At 36.8% G+C, this 22121-nt stretch overlaps 1 protein-coding gene across 1 annotated transcript in view; it reads left to right on the forward strand.

The window, feature by feature from the left end:
* kcnb1 (potassium voltage-gated channel, Shab-related subfamily, member 1) overlaps positions 1 to 22121 on the forward strand; it is a 44196-nt gene that overhangs the window by 14130 nt on the left and 7945 nt on the right. Inside the window, 1 exon segment of the mRNA XM_032550029.1 lies at positions 21285 to 22121. Within this exon segment, the coding sequence (XP_032405920.1) occupies positions 21285 to 22121 (837 nt within the window).

Genomic DNA, 22121 nt, shown 5'->3' on the forward strand with positions numbered 1-22121 from the left:
ACTATTAACCTTAGAAGTTTTCAACACATTTTTCTTAGCAGCTACAGATTTGAGCAAAAACAAAGCATTCAACTAGACATAGATTGTAGATGGTAGTTTTTAACTATTATTACAAACCCTTCAGTCCTTGGTCATCATTTTATGTTTGTCTTATTTAGAACATTGTACACAACACACACTTTTGACAGAAGACCAAGGAATGAATGCTTTTAGTCAGGTGAAATGTGGAGATCACATCTATATCGGTATGGAAATTTTAGCAAAACTAACATCCCAACACCCCACAAAGAAATAGTTTTTGGTTAAAAAACATTAAATAAAAAGCAATTTCCAATTAACACATTTTTTAAATCCCCAGGTTGATGTTGGCAAATAGATTAAATAAATTGATTAAATAAATAAATAAATAGACACATAAATAAAATACTTGTTTGAGTATAATTTTGTTTGTTAAATGTCTATCTCATTTTTTTGTGTTTATTTTCAACTTCAAGCATAATCAGAAAAAGTTGATGACAGAGAGGTAATCCTAAATAGCTATCATTGAAAACTTAAGCTGCATTTGTTATGGGAGAATCCAACCCCATATCTATTTTAGTTCAGTTAAAATTATAGAATCATTTTGGCACCCAGGCTCTAATCTCATTACAACAAGTCCAGGCTTTTCAACATGTCCTCCTCCTAAAGACTTCTTCCAGTATGTCTGGGAATGAGAATGTGCTCTCTGACATCTGGGATGGTAGAGGGGTTGAAAAGCAGCAAACAGCAGGCAGCAGCAGCGGTGGAGTATGGCATACAGCTTGAGGTGAAACGTTTGCAGCTTAAATAGATAGCCAACGTTGGTGAGGTAGGTTTGAGTCACTGTATTGCCAAAAGTATTCAGTCACTTGCCTCTTAATATAAAGGTGCTGTGGTGTTGACCCAACCTTTGCAGCAACATCTTCAACTACAAAAATGAGAAGTGTGCTTATAGGAAGTTTTGACTAGTATTGCAGGAGAATATTTTTGAGGTCAGACACTGACCGGAAGAATGCTGAAAAGCAAATAACCCAAAAGATAAATTCAATAAATACTGTACACACATTGATTCTGTAGAGAATAGCATTTTTTCTTGGTATGATTGTTGCCACGTCATCTCTATTTAATCTTTGTTGAATATGAAAATATAGAGAAGTGGATCTTTAATGTACGTCTGTCATTACTTTCTGAGGCTGTGCATTATCTGGCTACTGTACTTAGAATAGCATGAATAGAACAGAATGGATTGTATGCTAAAAAGATGGGGTGAAAATGTCTGAGTCATTTTAAAGTTGATAATAGCTGAAAAAATTGCAGCTTCTGTACCTCTATAGAATGTTTTAATAGATTTTTTCAATTTTGTTTTAACTTACTTCTTTCTTACTTACTCTGAGATAAAAGTTTCCAAAAAAGTTACTATCCACACCACCTTTTGGCAGCAAATGTGTCTACATGAAGTGTGTTGAGTATGCTGCCCATAAGTTAAGTCCATGTCCATGTAATGTCTAAACTGGTCACATTTGTTAATGATGGACAGCTTTTAGGGATATGTAGCTGGTCTTTAACTACAGTGTTGCATATTTTATGTTCATGCACTGTCAATGTGTTTAAGTCTCATGCCATAGTTAAGTCTTCTGATGCATTTTGTAGCAGATATACAAAAGCTGCTAGTGTTCACCAGGAAACCAAATAGCAACAGAAAAAGAATAGTTGTAAAAACAAATAAGTACAATAAAATTTAAACCAAAGTTGTTGTTTTTTTACAAAGAATAACAATAAATTGTCATTTTCCACCAACAAATCAGGAGATAACTGACTTTATGCCTGAATGCATGTAGTCTTTACATCTGCAAATAAATCCACATCCCATCTGATTATAGTAATTTGTCCATCTAGCTAATATCAGGACACCAGTCATTGAGATAGAAAATCTCTCTCATTTTTTACACTTAGCTCATTTTGAAATGATTAAATTTATCATAGATGGAGAATGAGGTTTATAGATATTGTCTTAGAAATCATTTAACTGTGTGAAGTGTTTTAACAGTACTTAAATGCAGTTGTTATAAGAGCTGTCTGAATTTACTTAGTGGGAAGAGGCTTTAATATTCATCTCAATCTGAAAGCTCGAATGTCTGATTACTTTGAAACAGAAGTCTTAACAGGAAAAGCCAGAGCCTTGCGAAAGCATTCACATGCTTGAGATTTTTAATATTTTGCCTTTCTTTTTGCCACTCTTCAATAAAGACAAGACTTGTAAATGGCATTACAGTACTAGTATCTGTACAGCAAACAGATTATCTCACCATTATTCAATCCACTTTACAATTATGCTCCACTTCATGTGCTCCACTTCATGTTATCCCAATAAAATACTTTGGAGTTTCTGGTTGCGAAGGTAAGAAAGCATGAAAAATTTCAAAGTATATAAATACTATAATGCTTTCTAATTTTTATCACTGTGAATTAATTATCAGCATTACAGTAAAAAATACAATGTAATCTGCACAAGGCAAAGAATCTAAAGCACTATTTGTTTTGGTATTTTTGAACATATGCACCTTCAGTGACACCCACGTTACAGCTTGTTGAAAACTGTGCTCAGTCTTTTTGGTTCTTTACCAGTCTTCATTCTTCCTTTTGATGTAAAGATGAAGGAAGCAGGAGAGGAATCAAGCCAATGTATTGCATTAACTAAGCTTTAAATCTAGAGCCTTAAATATGTTTAAAGCCATTAGGTTAAACACATTTATTAGACATTAATATAACTTAAATTTAAACAACTGTATAGTGTATTGTGTCAATGAGCAAAGTTTTGAGCCTGAAATGCCGTTCAAAGCTGTAAACTTGAACACTGAAGCTGAAAAGTGTGTATTCTGACATTGTGAACTGTGGAGATTAATTGGCTTTGAAAAGCAGCAAGGAGCTGCAGTTTCTGGCACCTCTGCATTGGCTCTGGAGGTGGTCAAGAATCATGGGCTGCTGCTTCAAAGCTCGGCAAGCTCCTTTGTTCATTCAATTTGTAGTCGAGCTGTTATGTGAGCACCGAGTGAAAGACACAAAAGACGTCACTGTCTCCAGGAGGAGTTAGCCCTGGAGGGGAGTGGGGAGGACTGTGAAGAGTGTAAAGAGAGAGAGAAAAAACTGTGATCAGAAGATCTGGAGAGTTTGAGACGGTAAACATGAAAGACAAAAATACTGCATTCAAGATGAATTTAGACATGAAGATTTCAGATTATGAGGAAAATAAAATCTAAGTATTCTCAATTAGATTAGTGCGTATATACCTTTTAGCCTGCAGGAAGAACAGGTAAACTTTATGTACAGTTACTGTATGATATTGTTGTTTTCTGTTGAATAATACAGTATTTCCTGAGTCTGCACATCAGTACTGCATCTGTAAAGCTTCAAATAAAACTAACCAGAGATATTTTTATATTAAATGGCCAGATATATAAGGCTAAAACAATTGTGACAAACAGGATGATTTGTTCTGATTTGTTGACTTTAGTAGTTTCACTTGATTGACTTCTGCACATGCTCACCTGCTGGTGTTGCCTCAGTTATGTGACAGGCCAGGAAAGCAGTCATTCAGATCTTCACTCTACAAAGTGAACGATGAGAGTGAATGACTTAGTTTGTAGCTTGCTGAAATTTAACTGGTTTGACTTGATCCAGCTTCAGTTCGTCTTCCTGTTATTGTTGGCAGTTGTGGGGATCGTGTGGTTGTTTAGCAGGTCCAGACAGGATGTATAATGTTACTGGGGGAAAAAATGAAATCCTTCCATCCCAGGACAGCCAGGTCAACCAGGCTGTCCTGGTTGACCTGTTTCCATGTGTTTCTCATTGTATTTTTGAAATTAGCTTTAGAATTATTAATCATTATCAACACAGTTGTATTTCTTCAGACTTTCAAGCCAACATCAACTATGTTAACTATATTTCTTATTTTTATTTTCCATGCTTTGCCATATTTAAGTCATTAGTTCTTTTCCTGTTATGTCAGATTATTTTTATTCCCTCCTTTTTTATTTAGTTATTCACTTTGTGCTGTCCTTGTGCATAATATGTGATCCATAAATAAAGATTGATTAATTGATTGAATATACCGGTACTGAGAATCATTCTAGTGTTTTATTTGCATTGATTTAACGCAGTGACTAAAAATAAAAGAAAAAATAAAAAAAATGAGCAGCTCTGACAATGTTTATGTAGTTGTAGACACATACAATGTCTACACTGTAGGATGAATTTTAATTCATGCTTTTCTCAGCTTCTAACAACTTTGAAAAAGCTCAGTCCTCCACTATTTTGTGAGAAAAGCCTTTCATGTTAACTGTTGTTGGGTTCATAATTAGCTATCCGAGTCTTTGGTTGCCTTTAGACCAAATGAAATTGATTGTCTCATATAAAAGACAATCATCCACAGCTCCTGTGGCAAAAAGAACAAAAAGCATCTGGTTTACATTTTATTGTGCATATCAGTGCATCTCTTTAGACAAAAAAAGCCATGCTGGGACACAGATGCTCCGGAGGAAATATGTGCATGGTGAAAATAAAATATTTAACACAGCTGGCTGGCAGAAAAAACTTCGATCAACTTTCCTCTATTTTGATATGAAGACATATGTATTCCCAGCCTGAAAACAGAAGATTTCGGCAGCAAAGTGTACGAAATATTTTATTGAGGAGATGGTGCTTTCAGCTTGACTGTAGAAGTGAAGTGGAGGTCGAGCTTGCTGGTAAAATGCTGTCTCACTTTACAATGTAAAAATATGCCCAGGAAGACTGTAAGTGAGTGAGTGAGTAGTTATTATCGCATCTCTGTGTAGGATTTCCAAATCAGAGCCAGCAGTAAAATGAAGAGCCCATTGGTGCCTGCCATTGCTGAATCATGCATGTCTGTGCAGCCAGGGTTAAAATAGACAGGGATTCTTCCAAAGTTCTCTGACAAAAGCTTTGTCATTGTGGTAGTAGGCTACATTTAACTTTCTTTCTTCAACAGTATGTATATTTTATTAGTTTAGCCAGGCTTAAAATAATTTTGAACTGCACTTTTCTGATGCAAATAATACAACCTACTCACAGTCTTCAAAGAGCTGACTTTATTTACTGCATCCTGGTGGTTGAGTTCTGTTTCTGTTCAATTAACCTATTAATTTGGCTACCAAATACCTCATGTCTAGCAATTGCGATACTGTTTTCTTTTTTCTTTGTCTGAAAAGTTGCTAGATATTGCAACACAGCCTCTAAGGTGACAATAGTGGGGTGACTATTGATAACTAGCCATGTGGTGACCTGGTGGGTCTGTCAGTCAGCCCTCTTTCACAGCACAGCAAAATGAGACAATAGCTGCATTTCCAACTCATGTGTGCAGTAATTTGTCTATATACTGCTAAGGTAGAAAAAACATATCTAATGGAATGGTGTTTCCATTAAATATGAAACGGAATTAAAATCTCTTGAATAAGCATTCAAGTCATAAAGAATAATGGCAGCGATGGCTGTACGGTTTCATGAAATATAAATATTATAATTCATCCACGGCATTAGTGCTCATTATCTATTAGAGGAGACCTGGGCGTCTTATTCATGCATTGGAAGCGACAAGCCCTGCCTACTTGGGGCTTGCAGCATTTTGGGGAAATTGTAGTTAATGATTTTACAGAAGATTTGTGGATTCAACATGTTTGAATGACATATATTTAGTGAAATATGCGATGCTATGAGAGTTCTGGTGGAGCCAGCTGCACATTGTCTGAAAAACAAAACAAAGCAAAGCAAAAAACAAACAACAACATCCTCCTACAACTTCCTACCATCCTATTTGTCCTTTTCGCCGGTAGTAACATCCAGGTTTTGATCACATGACTCATGTGACTTAAAATAAGTTTTCTAATAAAGCTGAAAAACATGGTTAACTTGTTATAACTTACTCAGTTAGAACAGGCAAATTCACAAATACAAGTTCAAGATTTTAATGTCCTAATTCTGAATCAACATGCAAAGGCAGATTTGCTCAAATAGCTCTAATGAGCAAATAGCAACACTCTCCACTTACGCAGATTGCTAGCATTTGAATTAAGTATGTTTGCAATTAGAAGAAAGCCCATCCATGTTTATATGAAATACAGCCAGACCACACAGCTTTGGACAAAACTGTAGGTAATTTGCATTAAACTATCTGAGTGGGAAAAAATGACCATCTTCTGAAATCTGGTAATTTTAGTGCAGCATAAGTAAAAATGCCATCTACTTAAGTGCTGGCTTACAAAAGAGGTCATGAATGCCACAGAAGGTAGAATCGATCCTGTTTTCCAATAAAGACAGTGTAATATTTTTGCAAATACTGTTCAGACCATTTGTCTAAAATGTAATCCTGTTGCTTTTCTAGATACGAAATCCAAACCTCATGATTGTTGGCTGTCCACTTGCCCACACAGTCATCACCTCGCAGCTCCCAGCAATGGCAACCAACAGTCCTCTTGCCACTTATTAAGTCTTTTTGGTTATGTGCTACATGATGACAAGTTATGTAGTATTGCATGGGCTACATGTAGTTTACCCCATTAGAGCTTTTACGGATTTAAAAACATCATACTGATGTGACTCCTGATGTGATGAAGGAATCAATGTGAGTAAAATAGCTGCATTAAAATAGAAGAGATTGCAATGAGAATTCCCTACATAATTTTGGTTGAAAACATAAAGAATGTAGCTGATAATTTATTGCATACAGAAAAATAATTAACATGTGGTCTTAGCAATAGAAATCAGGGGTAGAGCAAATAGTAGAGCAAAACCAGTTTTGATTCTTAAAGTATTGAGCCAGAGTTACTTTTATGAGCTTACAATTGCTGCACAAACAAATATATTTTTTCTGAATAATCACAGTCATACTTCTGTCATCCAATAAAAAGTGTATGTGAGAGACAAAAATAAAACACATAGTTTACACTGATTAAACCAAAATGTTCTGGAAAAACATGCCAATAACAAATCCAAATTAGTGTTTAAACAATGCTTGATTAATATTATACAAAGCAAATCAAATGTCTGCCATAGGCTTTAATCATTAAGTCAGAATCAGAGAAAGTTATGGCCAATAAGGCTCATACCTGTAGAACAAAGGTTTGTAACTCCAGTCCTTGAGTACCACTGTCCTGTACCTTTCAGATGCATTCCTGCTCCAACACACCTGATTCAAAAGGCTGAATTACTTCCTTGGCATTTCAGCAAGTTTTGCAAAGGCCTGATCATTAATCATTGATTTGATTCAGGTGTGTTGCAGCAGGGAGGCATCCAAAAGTTGCAGAACAGCAATACTAGAGCAGGCACCTGCTGTAGAACATAACTTTCTTGGCATTTTAATGAAATGGAGATTAGGTTTGAATCTAAATATGTGAAGCTACCACATCAAAAAAGATCTCTGTCATATTGAAACCAGTTCACTTTCAAAAATATCACGAGTTTGTGTGATTATTTTTAGTAGTCCTTTAACTGTATATTTTTAGAGACCTAGAAGGCTCTGAGAAGGTGGCAGAATAGCAAAAGTTTGCATGTTTCTTTATTTATTTGTGTATTTTATAAGTTTTGCTTTTTCTAGGTTAAATGTGTGAAAGTTTCTTCTAGCTGCCATCGTGACATTGACTGATTATTTCTTCTTTGAGGATTTACACCAGTCTGAAAGCAATCTCTAACAAGCTCTAATCAGCTTTAATCAGTCCCCATTGTCTAAAAGGTTAATGATAAGCTTAGTAAGTAAACCCTGGTAAAATTGATTTATTTCATGTGATTTTATAGTACTTGCTTTACCAGCTAAGCACAGCTTGCCTAAGTGATGGTTGAAGAGAGTCAATAATAGACTATACTCCAGAGTTATTTAGATTCACCCTGCAGACGGAGACGGGTCAAGCAGCATCGGCACTGAGGGCTTGCATCAGTGGAACGGTGCTTGTTGCAGATGAGCAGTGCAGCAACAGCACAGTTTCCATAGCTCTCTGAGAGAAGGTTCAGACAGGATGCCTAGAAAATACAGTGGGATGTTTTTCATTGACACAACTCAAGCTGATGAGTTTACAGCATTAACAATAAATATTTTGGCTTTATTCTGAGCTGGTTTTACTGTCACCAAGTATTACCTTCAAGCAGGAGTGTCTGTGGAATACTGTCCTATGGGACAAATCTGGAATAAGTGGTTTGTTTTCTTGAACATATTCTTAGCTGAAAACCCAGCATTGGAGCCCTGAGGCATCGGCTTCTTGTTGCCTCGTAGGAAAGCTCATACACTTTCACACGTAACCCTAAAGTCATGTAATCCTTGAGATTTCAATATTTCTGCAAACCAACAGTCAGGAAACACAGGAATATGTGCCTTGAATTGCAACAACTGCAAGACAGTTTTTTCACTGTGAAGGTTGTGAAAATAGGTGCGTGGATGACCTTGATGAAAGTGTGGAGGCTTTGGGCAAAGAGCGGATTCACCTAGTGAAGGAGAAACAAACCCCCCACTGACTGTGAAAACAATAAACGAGAGAGCCCCAAACCTCACCCACCCAGTGGAGTACTTTAAGTTTTCTATACATAAACTGCTAAAAAGCTGCATATCACATTAGGTGGTGAATTTCTCAAATGCTGTCGTCTGGGATTAGAAATGCCTTCCCTGAATTAGCAGTGACTAAGACCTTACCTCAAACAGACTCAATTCTGTCTTTGCAGCTTTGAGGAGGCAAAGAAGACTTGTCAAGATTTACCAAAATAGTGGATGTGTGTTCATGTTGGCTTGTCGTCCAGGTAGCCTTTAAAAACCTTAGGTCTAAGAGCTTTTTTCATAATCAGCTTTTATCAAAATTAAAAGCAAAGTGTTAAGAAAAGCCCGCAAGCCTAACCAAGACTGACCCAATTTTCTTTTCCCCAAAACTGGGGGGTTTATTACTTTCTATGTGATAGCGCAAGTAACATATTTTTGTGGAGCAGGGGTGTTTTATGTTGACCCGGGAGTGAGTGTGCGGTGGTGTGCACAGACGTTTCAAGTGGAAAGAAAGGGCACCTTGGAACTCCCAGCTGAGTTAGTAGTGTGAGATTTATGGCACATCCAGCTTGAACATTATGTATATATACCTATTTCAAATCAAAAACTATATATAACTCAAAATAAAGATTCATTTTAAGTGCATTTTACAAAAGGATTTATAAAACAAAAAAATACATCATAGAGTCAAATTTGAAACTTACGTTAACCTTTTTTGACTATATCATTGTGTACTTTAATCACAAATCCTCTGCACCCTATAACCTTATGTTTTAACATTGTAACAAAGCAAGCCACATTAGTAAATTGACTAGGTAGGCAACACTGAACGAGTAAGCCTTGGCAACCAGCGACCAGTCTACAGCTTAAATAAACTATACCCAGAAAAAGTTACAAAATCTTTATAGTACAATGCACTTGCTGAGTGTAACAAGAGTATACGTGCTCAGCAAAATGAGCAAAAGATGGTTGAGAAACTTAGGCAACTAGATCTATTTCTCACAGGACATTTTTCATCCAGAGGAAACAGGACAGGTTTTCTAGAGGTTTCCTGCAGTGGCCTCAACAGTCACCAGATCTCGACTCAATAGAGCGGATATCTTTTGCTTGCCATGGACTGGACTTGCCTTTCCAGATGTATTGGCAGACCTTTGTGTATATTGTAACGGCAGAGCCACATGGTTGCTCATCCATGTTAGCTCACTTACTTGCCTTCATGCTCTCTTTCACTGCATATGTTCCTACTTGTCAAACTCACCAACAGATCCTTCCAACTTTTCAAAACGGGGCTGCTGTGTGTGAAGCTCAGTGGGCAGAGTGATCATCATACAACTGGAAAGTTGTGGGTTTTATTCCAGTCATATTTCAATGTGTCCCTTAGGAAGTCACTCAAACCCAAGTTGCCAACTTATCTGCTCATTGGAAAATGAATGTGTGCAATCTTTTGATTGTTTAAAGGAGAATATAACTTTAGTTTAAAGTGCTCTGAGTAGTCAGTATGAATAGAATAGTAGAATATAAATTCAGTGATTAATATTTCTTTGAACTGCTTATCAACAATACAGAAATTAATGGTCATATTTATTGTTTAATCCTCTGCTATTGATGACCCTTATAATAAAGCAGCTTTAGGAAACAGTAGAAAGAGAAATACAAATAGATATACAGCCACAGCCATCAAAGCTGCAGCAGCTTCATGGTGCTATTATGTCAATATGGATGAAAATCTCTGCAGAATCTTTGAGCCACCTGGTTGAATCAATGCCATGAAGAATATAGGCAGTTTGGAAGGCAAAATGGGGTCTAATGATATGATATAATGGGGTCAGTATGTATGTGGAATTGTCATGTTAGATGTTGTTAAAGTAGTCTGTGAAAATGTCAAAAATAACTTTCAATTCAGCAGTAAAGGGAATTTTCTGTTGTGGATGTGGTAATTAACAAAGTCAGAGTTTAGGTACATAGAAATTAGGTTAATCTGCTAAATTATCTTATCAGCTGATTAAAAACACATTAAAGCAAAGGGAGGAAATGTGGCCAAACAAGATGGAGGCTTTTCTCTGTGACTTTCAAGCATTTTTTTAAATCCAAGTACAAGCTTTAAACAGTAACTAAGGGAGGGCAGAGCTTAACAGTTGGTCATTTTCACGCAGATTAATTTACATTAACTGCGTCTTAAGCAGACTTGTTCCTATTTTAATTGAATTAGTCAGTGTACCTTTAAATTGCATCCACTTTGCTTCAAGTTGTCCGTTCACCAAGGCTATAAGGATTTGCATGCTAATTTCTGTGTAAATTTCAAAGGGATTAACAACCCTGACATGAAACGGCTTCTAACCAGAGCTTCTACATGATGTGAAGAAAAGCATGTTGCATTATTACTGTGTTGAACATAGCCATGTGTTTTAGTTGATGCGTTAAGAGGAATTTTTCTTTGCCTGACTGGTTGCTCTGTAAATAGAAATGTTCATATCTATCATTTGAGTTCACTTGACTCTTTGTCTTCGTTTATCTGTTTTTGAAATTTTTCCACACACACTCTCTCTCTCTCTCTCGCTCCTCGATTCTCCCTTTCTTTCAGAGTCAGTTCTGAAATGTTTAAAACTTCACTGTCACCATCACCATGGTAGCTGTCATCACTGTTAGACTTGCAGCTGCCTCCTATTCAGGCCTTGGTGCTGATTGACTGTATTTGAAGAGGAGTTTGTGTCTTTCTCTGTCTGATCCTGTTTTTTTATTTCAAATCAATGCTTTTCTTCTGTTTATCTTTTTTTCCCCTTTGCGCTGATGTTTGCAGAGCATACCAGGATGTTCTCTGGTTTCTGTAATAAATAAATGATCATAAACTGTGAGGCTAGCGTGAACTGCATCATACATTCATTAATGTAGAAGCAGAATCCCCATACAATGTAATAGTCTTGCCTCTGTACTTTTTGGCAGCATGTTACTGTATACCCAGACAAAAAACAATTTCAAATAGATGACAGGAATAGGTCTTCTTGCACATTTGCTCTAGTATTACAAAAAATGTCTACATACTGAAAGATCTTATTTAGTCTTCCTCTTGTAATTACAGTTGCATTGTACCCAAAGTTAGAATCCCTCAGAAAACAGCCTCCTTTGGCATAGCAGCACAGCTCCTATACTGTTTCTAATTATATAACCACCAAGGACCAGTCGGAGTTTAAATATAGATGCTAAGTCTGGATTCTCTTCTTCATCTGAAATGCATGAATAATTGAAGAGCAGAGGAGATGAGGTGGGATTCATTCAGAAGATGGATGGTGCAAGCATGGATTTTGTACCTACGTCTTTGATTTGGTAAGGGAGGGCTATGGTTCACTTTGGCCGCACAGATTAGAGGGAAGTTTGATAAATATTCCAAATATGGCTTGTTTTACGCTTTTTCAATCATCCCATGTACTCCTTAGCGAGCGTTCTAGATTGCAAAAGGCAGAAATTGAATCAATTAATTACAGAGGCTTTCATGTGCTAATTATTAAAAGGAAGCTTACATTACATATTAATGAAAGAATGGTGAAAATGTGTGTGACAAAATTAACATTGGAAGAGTCTAAGTGACAACTGTGTGTGCACGGAGCATGGAGACAGTTGTGATTAGAAACAGAAACTGCTCATGAAAATGTAAATTTTATATTGCTATTCAGTGTTGGCTTTGAATTTACATAACTCTTTAACAAAGTTAAATTAAATTGGCAAATTGTTTATTCCTATTTAGTATTGATTGTTCTCAGAGAGCTTTTTACATAACTGTGGAGGAATTTTAGCCCACGTTTTTTCGCAGAACTGTTTTAATTTAGCCACTCTGGAGAGCTGTCAAGCATGAATAGCTTGTTCAGAGCCATGCCACAGCATTTTAATCAAATTTAAGCCAGCAGTTTGACCAGGCTACAGACAAACTTTCATAGTGTTCATTTGTTTTAATTCATTTATAGATGGTTTTGCTATTGCTAGCTTGAGTTCTTGTCCTTCTGGAAAACACAAAAGTGATTGTCTTTTAACTCAGGAATACACAAAGCTTCCGCATTTTCTCACAAAGAGCTGAAATTCCCATATTACTAACTGAACTAACAAACTAACTGTTTCTCTCCTAATATACACATATTCCAAAAATACTCAGGAATACACAAAGCTTCAGCATTTTCTCACGGAGAGCCGAAATTCTCATATTACTAACTGAACTAACTAACTAACTAACTGTTTCTCTCCTAATATACACATATTCCAAATATTACTCCTTGTACTTATTGGTCCAGATAATATTTTTCCAAAGTTTGGGGTATGGTCAAGTTGTGTAATGGCAAAATGTAAAAAAGGTCTGTGTGTTTTGTCAGCAGTGGTTTTGACCTCAGATCTTGCCCACAGATGCAAATTTTACACTGTTTCTCTCATTTTGGTGACTTTTAACTGAACACGGCACAGTATTTTAGATTATGTTCTGGGTTCTTTTGTGACTTTCTGGGTGAATTGATGCACTTTAGGAGTCATTATGATAGAAGGATAATATATCAACTTTTTTCCAGTTGTCTCATGTTGGTTTGCTGCAGTTCTAAATCCAAAGGCCCTGTTTACGCAACAACACCAGGAAATGGAATATTTATCTTCTGCTTCATTTTAACCTCTCATTTTGTCGGTAACAACATTTTAAATGGACAAAAACACAAAGGTTTGACAACAGGCTCCAGACTGAAACCTTTTAGAAACTCAATGTGAATTATGTTTGTGTTTTATGCAAACCGAAAACCCTTGTGCACCCTAGTCTGGTTTTTACACACACACACACATACACTGTAGCACAACAAAAACAAAACAAGTGAGAAGGACAGAGTGAGGATGGTTGGTTTTGTTAGCTATCCTTAAGAAGTGAAAGATTAATTTGAAAACAGCTTTTTGTATGTACTCTGGTTTTCTTCTGCAATATTTTTAAATATCCATGCTGGATTTTATCGCAACACTACGTGGAAAAGAATCAAGTAACTAAAATTTTGTGCAATACAGTTACGCAAAACATAATAGTCATCTTAAAACTAAAATGGTCTTAAACATAAGAATATGTATTGGTCCAGTTCCTGAGATTCATATAAGAAGACTAAAGAGCCTTTATTTAATGTCAAAGAGTCAAGGTCATGATATTCTAGCTTTTGGCAGAATTCAGGAAGAACTGCGATATGCAAGTGATTTGCCTTGGCAAGACGTTTGGAGGTTAAGACAAACAGGGCTCTGCTGTTCAAAGTTAAGAGGTGATGCAGGGTGGGGAGCCTACAGCTGAGCCACTGCAAATGTGTCTGTGTATTTCAAGCTATCATGCTGGGGGAATTGTGGAAGACACAGTCTCCTCCCGTCTCTATGGAAACCCCGTCTCTTTTCACAGGCGGAGAGGCAAAGCCGTTCTACATTCGGAATCAGGGGTGTGAATTATTCTGCATCATTACTCGCATAGTATTGACCACTGGCAATAACATCTTGTATAAAATGAATATCAGTGGTGTAGTAATGATAATGCCCGTTAATCTCTTGAAAAGATTAAAGATTAATCGGGTGGAGCAAACATCTGCAAATGAAAATGGTGCCTGGCAGACTTATTTAGGAAATCTTTTCATCCCCTTTCTATTAATAATGCTGCTTTATTAACAACTTGAACTGAATCCTGTGCTGTAATACAAAACGCACAAGCAGAAGAAATGCAGAAAAAAAGACTAAAGTAGTACAGATGATTCAAGGTTTAGTAAGCTTTCAGAAAGGTATTAACACTGGGACAGGAGGAAGAGAGAGACAAAGAAGGAGATTCTGTCAGACTTGCTTTTCACGAGCAGGTCCACGTCGCCACCTCCTGTCAAGCTTTGAGGGGGTTGTCATGGTGACAGTGGCGAGCGGTAAGGCTGAAGAGAGTGTGTTGCATCGCATCCCTGTGGCCCACGATGTGGCTCCAAGGATGATGAGAAAGCAAGTCAGCTGTCGGGGGATCTTGGAGCTCAAGCAAGACCTGGATTCACTCAACCGAAAACAGAAACCGACACCTCTTCAGCCCCAGCCTGTTTAAAGGCTTAGGTGGAGGTTAAAAAGTACTACCTGCCATTATTATGAAGGTTTAATGTGTTTCTACGGGTGAGCCCTGGCAGAGTGCCAACAATGACACTGTGGCTGAGAGGAACAGGAAGTTCGGCCACTAAAGCACTATGGTGGAGTGATGGTTAGTCCCAGTGCAGTGGGGGTTAGTCCCAGTAGAACGGGACTTCATGCAACATTTTTCCCATAGAAAAAGGTGGAAAGATGCTAGAGCACTGGGAGGCTAGGAGTTGGATCTCACCACAGATTCTTTGCTGGGAGAATATAAGCTGAGCTACAAATAATGTAACGACACATGAATTTTTTTTATTTTTGAACCAACTTTAAAAAAAATACTCTAATTTGTCAAAGCTGGTTTTGTTAGTTTTGCTCAAGTTATATGTGTGATTTCAGAATTACATAGAAAATAACCAAAACTGATAAAAATTATCACTTTTGCTCACTGATAAATTAGAGTAATTTCTTAAAATTGGTTCAACAAAATATTTCTTTCAGTTTAAAATTTCAATCCAGACTTTTCTGTCAAAGAATTTGCATGTTTTTGTTACATTTTGAATAAAAGTTGTACCTATCAACTTCTTACACTGCATTTATACTCTTTTTAGCATCTTATAATATACTGATCCTTACTCTTGAATTATAATTTGTAAAGGCTGGTATTAGCGCATCCATATGAGCAAGTGTCAACTACTGACTAAATTTTATTTTTTCATGGATATTTCTTGCTGTTGCACCTCAGGTTTGCAATGCTCTTCATGGTAATGTTGGCTGACATGAAAAAGGAAGTAGTCATATAATCATATATTTTATTTCAGTCACTCAGTTTTCTTAGTGAAACAAATTATATTGGCTAATTGGACACAGGCTGATGTTTTCAAGTACATGCATAGTAAATAGTAAATGCATCAACACTTTGCATATTCTTTGAAATGAGTTTTTTTTTCTGACTTTACTTCATTAAAAATGCTATGAAAATTATATTAGTTGGATTTGCGTCCTATACATAAACAGGGATAATCTTTGTCTTCATTTATATTTAAGAACTCATTCAATATCTAAACACTTGCAGCAGATAAGACTTGTGTAAATAATTGGAATTAGTTAAAATCATAATCAGGCCAGACATTAAAGGAAAACTGTATAGAACTGTAAACAGAGGGATTCATGGAGAAAGCTATCAGTGGGTGCTAAATGTTTGCAAACCTAACTGGAAAGTTACATCTAATTCTGAAACTAGAAACTAGAAGGTAAATCTGCATGCCTACTTGTTTCTCTGGGCACTGTCACAGTTTAAATTTAAATTTAAATTAGCTATTTTGCATCCATTTAAGTGAAGGCTCAACCATATTTATGTAAATCCCATCCAGGGAAAATAACTCTTTTTCCTCATAACCAAACTGTTTCTGTTGGGCTGACAAAATGTAGTGGTAACTTTGCTGCAACAGAATAAAATCAGAAATGCCACAACAAGCAACATCATAGCCCACTGCAAGGGAAATCATAAATTCTTCTAAGTAAAAATTAAAATGATGGAATCATGTACATGCTTTTTATTTTTTTTTATCTTAAATAATTTAGTTTGTATTTGTAATATAAAGGTTGTGTCTTACAATATGTAGGATTACTTGTAAATTTGAATCCAACTTTCTTTCCATGTTATTCATACAGTTTTGAGGAATACCTCATCAGGTCTTGGCCTGGAGTTTTCTGTTGTTTTCTGTTGACATTATCATCACCCAAATATTTTGTGTAGCTGCTTTATGAATTCAGAGTCGAAATAAAGCAAATAGTGGCTTGTAATGTTATAAATGATAAGTGATAAATGTTAATATTGTTTTGTTTTAATGTTGTCAGTGCATGCTTAATGAAAAGTTCCAATTTCAATGTTACAGGTTGAAACAGGGACTTAGCAGTACAGGCGACACCTTTTCTTTCTGCTGTTGTTCAATTTTGTGAGCCTGTGTAAATTTTCATCCTCGGTTTCCTGTTCTTGTCTGACAGGTGTGACACCTGGCATTGTCTTCTGCTTCATCTGCTTCAAAGTTCGATGTGTTGCATATTCAGAGTTGGCATTCATTACAGCTTGACTGTAATGAATGATTATTTGAGCTTCTGTTGTGTTTTTATTATCTCAAATCAGTCTGACTATTTCCTACAGACTTCTGATACTATCAAGGTCTTTCCTTTGACACAATAGCAGCACACTTGATATTTTCTCTTTTTCTTATCTTTCTCTGTAAAACTCAGAGGTGTTTGTGCATAAAAACTCCCAAATGAAAGTATTTATACAGTATTTCCAAACAGACAGAAGGGGTTTTAAGTTGATTTCTTGCCAGGTGAGTGGTGAATAGACATATAAATGGTGAAATCCCTGACAAGAAGTGATATTACAAGAGAAGGAAAAAGGCACAGCTGCTGGGACATAGCCAGTCTAAAAGTAGGTCACTGTATGTTTTACAGAGTTGTCATTGAGGCACAGCAGATTGTCCAGAAATAACTGGATTTCTGCATTAATATACAGTTGCCTAAGTTTTAAATGTATGTGTTTATGGAATTTAGACTAGGCAATCAGTGTAGTTTATGCAACCTTTCTTTGGTCTAATAAAATATGCGTATTTGGTTTGGTCCAGCACATGTTCTCTAACAGCCTAATGAGGTTCTGGTGTCACCTTGCCCCAACTGATGTGGCTACTCTCTGTGGAATACTGTGTCTGCTGAACCACTGTACCATATGCCAGGAGAGACACAAACCAGTGAGATCTGGCTTTGTTTAGTGTCACAGTGGGATTTCCTGTCAGTGTGTCCCCTCTCTTTATCCATCTATCATGCACATGTTGTCTTCTGCTATCCTTCAAATAATTTTATATAGCTTTCCTTTAGTTGGCCACCAGGGTTCATGCACTCATTTTTTTTTACAGAGAACATAGTCAGCCATGTCAGTCATCAGATTCTGCTGTGAAAGGTTTTGAAACTGATGGATTGATTAATGTTTTATGTCCATTTTCTGATCTATCTTCCTTGTAAACCTTTGAGCTTAATTGACTCCCATTTTAGCTGATTACAATTTATTGCAGCCAGCATTCGGAGATGATGACACACTGTGTGAGAGAGCAGGGACTATAAAACTGGATTTTACTTTAATAACGTAAAATTATTTAACATATGTCCTTTTAAACTTAGCATCTTATACAAGCAATTAACACAGTAAATGTGGCTACATTACTTAAGCAGCAGTTTTTTTTCTTGTATTTACAAGAGAAAGAACAACTCAGAATTGATGCACCTGGCAAATATAAATGCACTTAATCAAGACACAGGTGTGTAGCAACTAGTGACACAAGGAACCTTTTGGAAAAATATACCTTATTAACACTGTACCTTTTACTTTTACTTTTATTTGAGTAATATTTTTATGAAATATCACTACACTTTAGTCAAATTCACCATGTTGTAAAAAATTGCTTTTCTTTCAAGTAGATTTTTAAATCTCTGTATTTCTTATATATTTTTTAAACACCTCACTGATAATGAAAATATTTTGCTAAGTGTTCTTCTCTTTATAACAACATCCACACTGAAGAGTGTTGCTGGTAACAGCTACCCGATACATTCACTAATCAGAAAATGACGGATAGTTTGAGTTTCTAATTGGCTTGTCACCAGTCAGGTCAGATCAAACTGATTTCTGAGTCAACACACTGCTCATAAACAGCCTGTAATCGTATTGATGCCATTAATCCTTTCCTGAGTCCCATCCCATTCTTCATTCTATTGTGGTCTCATTTGTGTGCTTAAAGGTTTGTGTCAGCTGTGGAGTTTAGTGGATTTATGAAATTAGAGCCCTTTGACATTAAAACAACCCCGGGATGACAAATGTAAAGATGTGTAGGGTGGATGAATGCTCAGAGGACAATGGCCACGGCACCACATCCTGGGGGAAATGTGCAGGGTTTCCTGGTGGAACTTAACCTCATCACCAAAACATTACACAGCAGCATCGGTGCATCATCATTAGCAATCTTTTTATAGCCTCTCAATCCTATTACCTCTGCCCCCTTTTTGGTCTTGCCCTTCCTCAGCTGCTATCTCTCCCGGCTGTAAGTTTGGAATCTGTCAGCGGTGCCCCCCTGTATCTCCCGTGAGACTTATTACAAGTCTGATGTGTTTCCTACCCAGAGGATGACCTTTAATACCTGGTGTTTACAAAGGTACAGCAGATAACACAAGCAGCACATCCTGTTATTTGCTTTATGGGGAATAATTTTGTGTTAAACAACATCATTGTTTCCACTGTGGCCTCCCTACCTCCTTCCCTTGTATGCTGCCCCTGTCAGCTTCACACTCACCTTTCAGTCCCAGACCCTCTTTGCTCTTCAAGTGTTTGATTCAAATAGGTTTGCTCCTGGACAAGAGAAGGGGGGGAGACACACACAGAAGGAAGAAAATAAACAGATAGGGCTATTATTCATGCCTGCCGTGAAGCTATGGCAACAGGATCCTTCTGTTCTGATTGGTCATAGATAAGGATGCTTTTTTAGCCACTCTTACACTCTGGGGAATCTGAATACTAGATTAATTTTCCATTACATGTTAGCTGTGGAGAGTGTTCCTTTATTTAAACAAACAGAATTTCAGGTAAGTCTTAAGCAGATGGACTTGATTAATGTTTTAATAAAGTTTCCTAAAAAAAAAAAAGTAGCTGTACTCTGTCTATAGCAAATGAAACTGCAGTAAAATCAGAATGTTTAATCACTGTTTTGAATATCTCTCTGCGCTATGCTGCCCTGCACAATGGTTTTCACTCTTACAGAAAATGTTTTAACAATCCTTTGATTTATATCATCATATAACATCCTAACCTTTAGCGTGTGGGCTACTGCCAAAACAGGCTCAGTGTTCTAGCAACAACCTCCTACTCATCTCTCTAAGTTGTTCTGTTTAGAGTTTTAGAGTTAATATATCCACTGTAGACAGCAGTTCATGAAGTAATCCTGTTCCTTGTCCTCTTTAAAGGCAAGGGATGCTCATCACCCTGCATTTTGTTATCTAAGTGCTGCATTAAGATTATGAAAACATTTACAAACAAACAAACATATTTCAATTAGAAAAGATAAAAGCTGAGGAACTTTTGATAAGTGCCTGTTCAGAAAACGGAGGACTATAATAGACTAAACTTTTAAGGAACAATTTCTGTCAGAAGATTACATATGCTTGTCACGGTCATGAATGCCATATTTATTTTGTTCTTTTAATGGTTTATTTGAACTGTTCTAATTTGAAGGGTGACATTATGATACATTTAACAACATTAATGATTTAAAAACTGCCATCTTTATTTTGACCTTCATTCTTTCTTTAACAGAAGAGGTTAACTTTGTGCACACCTCACATGAAAGTTAACTTTCTACTACATCTGTCTATTGCAGTCAATGGGAGAGAAGTGTGGTCAGTGCAGGGACACACAGGAGAAACAACCAAGCACACAGACACTTGTACCTAAGGACAATTTAGAAAGACCGATTTTCTTAATAGTCATGTTTTTGGACTGTTAGAGGAAGTAATATACAAACGTGTTAGAAAAATCCAGAATATCCTAACCTTTTCATTGCGTATATTTCAGCATGTATATTTAATTTTAACCATATTAGTTCCACAAAGAATTCAAAATTGTGCCAATAATGCCTGTTTTTAAAATTGACTGAGTCTGCATGTTGTATAATTGTAGGATTTATGAAATAAAAACAATTAGGGGATTTGTGCTATTCTGTGCCCAGGCAAAAAAGGCAAATTACTAATCCTACAAAAGGTGTCAGAGCTGAAAGAAGCACCTTCAAATCAAATTTTGGAAGACAATCCATCAACTGCATGATCTCCTGAGAGGTAGTTATACATGACGTATTCTCCAGGATTCTCTTGCAAAATAGATGTTTAATCTCAATGGGATTTCCTTGGTGAAATAACTTTTACAATATTTGGAACCTTTCACAAATTTATGTAAGTATGGAATTTTTAACAAATTTGGAATCCCATTATTTTAGTTATATTTATTAAAGTGTTGGCTATTAAATATGGCACCTCGACCAGACATGCAGACGCTATGGTGATTTTATAGATTGCTAACCATTATTGTTCACCCCAGCACACTTACTGATGTAAGTACACTGGATAAGTCGGTCGTAAATAAATAAGTAATCCAACCGAGTTCAGTCCATTTGCTGTCAGCCAGTCCCACACTCTGCTGGGTATTTAGTGGAGATTTATTTACACTGTGAGAATATCAGCATTCTCTTACACTTCTCACCACTTTCATACTGCCTTCCTGACCTTTAATAAATACATTGAAGGTGTATTTAAGTCTAAGACTAAGTAAAGTAGCGAATAGGTTTAAAAGTGGGGTCTATTTCAAAAGTTTCAAAATGTTATTATATCACAGCAAAAATTTTAAGAAAATACCCCATTACTTCTACTCGGTGTAATTGCACACGACTTTACAATGCATTTCTTATATTCTTAGCAATTACTGGTATTCTCATACAGAGTTTGCCAGTCTAAGTGTCTTCTCCTCTTTCATCTCAAGTCTTATGTACTTTATCTAATTCCCTAATGGTGCAATCTTTTCTCATATTACTTCTCTTGTTCTGTCTTTCAGATCTTGGCCATCATCTCCATTCTCTTCATTGTGCTATCCACCATTGCTCTGTCTTTAAACACCCTTCCAGAGCTTCAGGGCACAGATGAGTTTGGCCAGTCCACAGACAACCCACAGCTAGCGCATGTGGAAGCTGTTTGTATTGCTTGGTTTACCATGGAATACCTACTTCGCTTTCTCTCTTCTCCCAATAAATGGAAGTTCTTCAAGGGTCCTCTCAATGTCATTGACCTGCTGGCAATTCTACCCTACTATGTCACCATCTTCCTGACAGAGTCCAACAAGAGTGTGCTGCAGTTTCAGAATGTCCGCCGTGTGGTTCAGATCTTCAGGATTATGCGTATCCTTCGTATCCTAAAGTTGGCTCGTCACTCTACAGGTCTTCAGTCTCTAGGCTTCACACTCAGGAGAAGCTACAATGAGCTGGGCCTGCTTATTCTTTTCCTCGCCATGGGTATCATGATCTTCTCTAGTCTTGTATTTTTTGCCGAGAAAGATGAAGAGGATACAAAGTTCAAAAGCATTCCGGCTTCTTTCTGGTGGGCCACCATCACTATGACCACAGTAGGGTATGGAGATATCTATCCCAAAACTCTGTTGGGAAAGATTGTGGGGGGATTGTGCTGTATTGCTGGAGTGCTTGTAATTGCGCTACCTATTCCCATTATTGTGAATAACTTCTCCGAGTTCTATAAGGAGCAGAAAAGACAAGAAAAAGCCCTTAAAAGAAGGGAGGCTCTTGAGAGGGCAAAACGAAATGGTAGCATTGTTTCTATGAACTTAAAGGAAGCTTTTGCTCGTAGTGCAGAGCTCATGGATGTAGTAGTAGAAAAGAGC

This window comes from Xiphophorus hellerii, chromosome 20 (genome assembly GCF_003331165.1).
Source record: "Xiphophorus hellerii strain 12219 chromosome 20, Xiphophorus_hellerii-4.1, whole genome shotgun sequence".
NCBI lineage: Eukaryota > Metazoa > Chordata > Actinopteri > Cyprinodontiformes > Poeciliidae > Xiphophorus > Xiphophorus hellerii.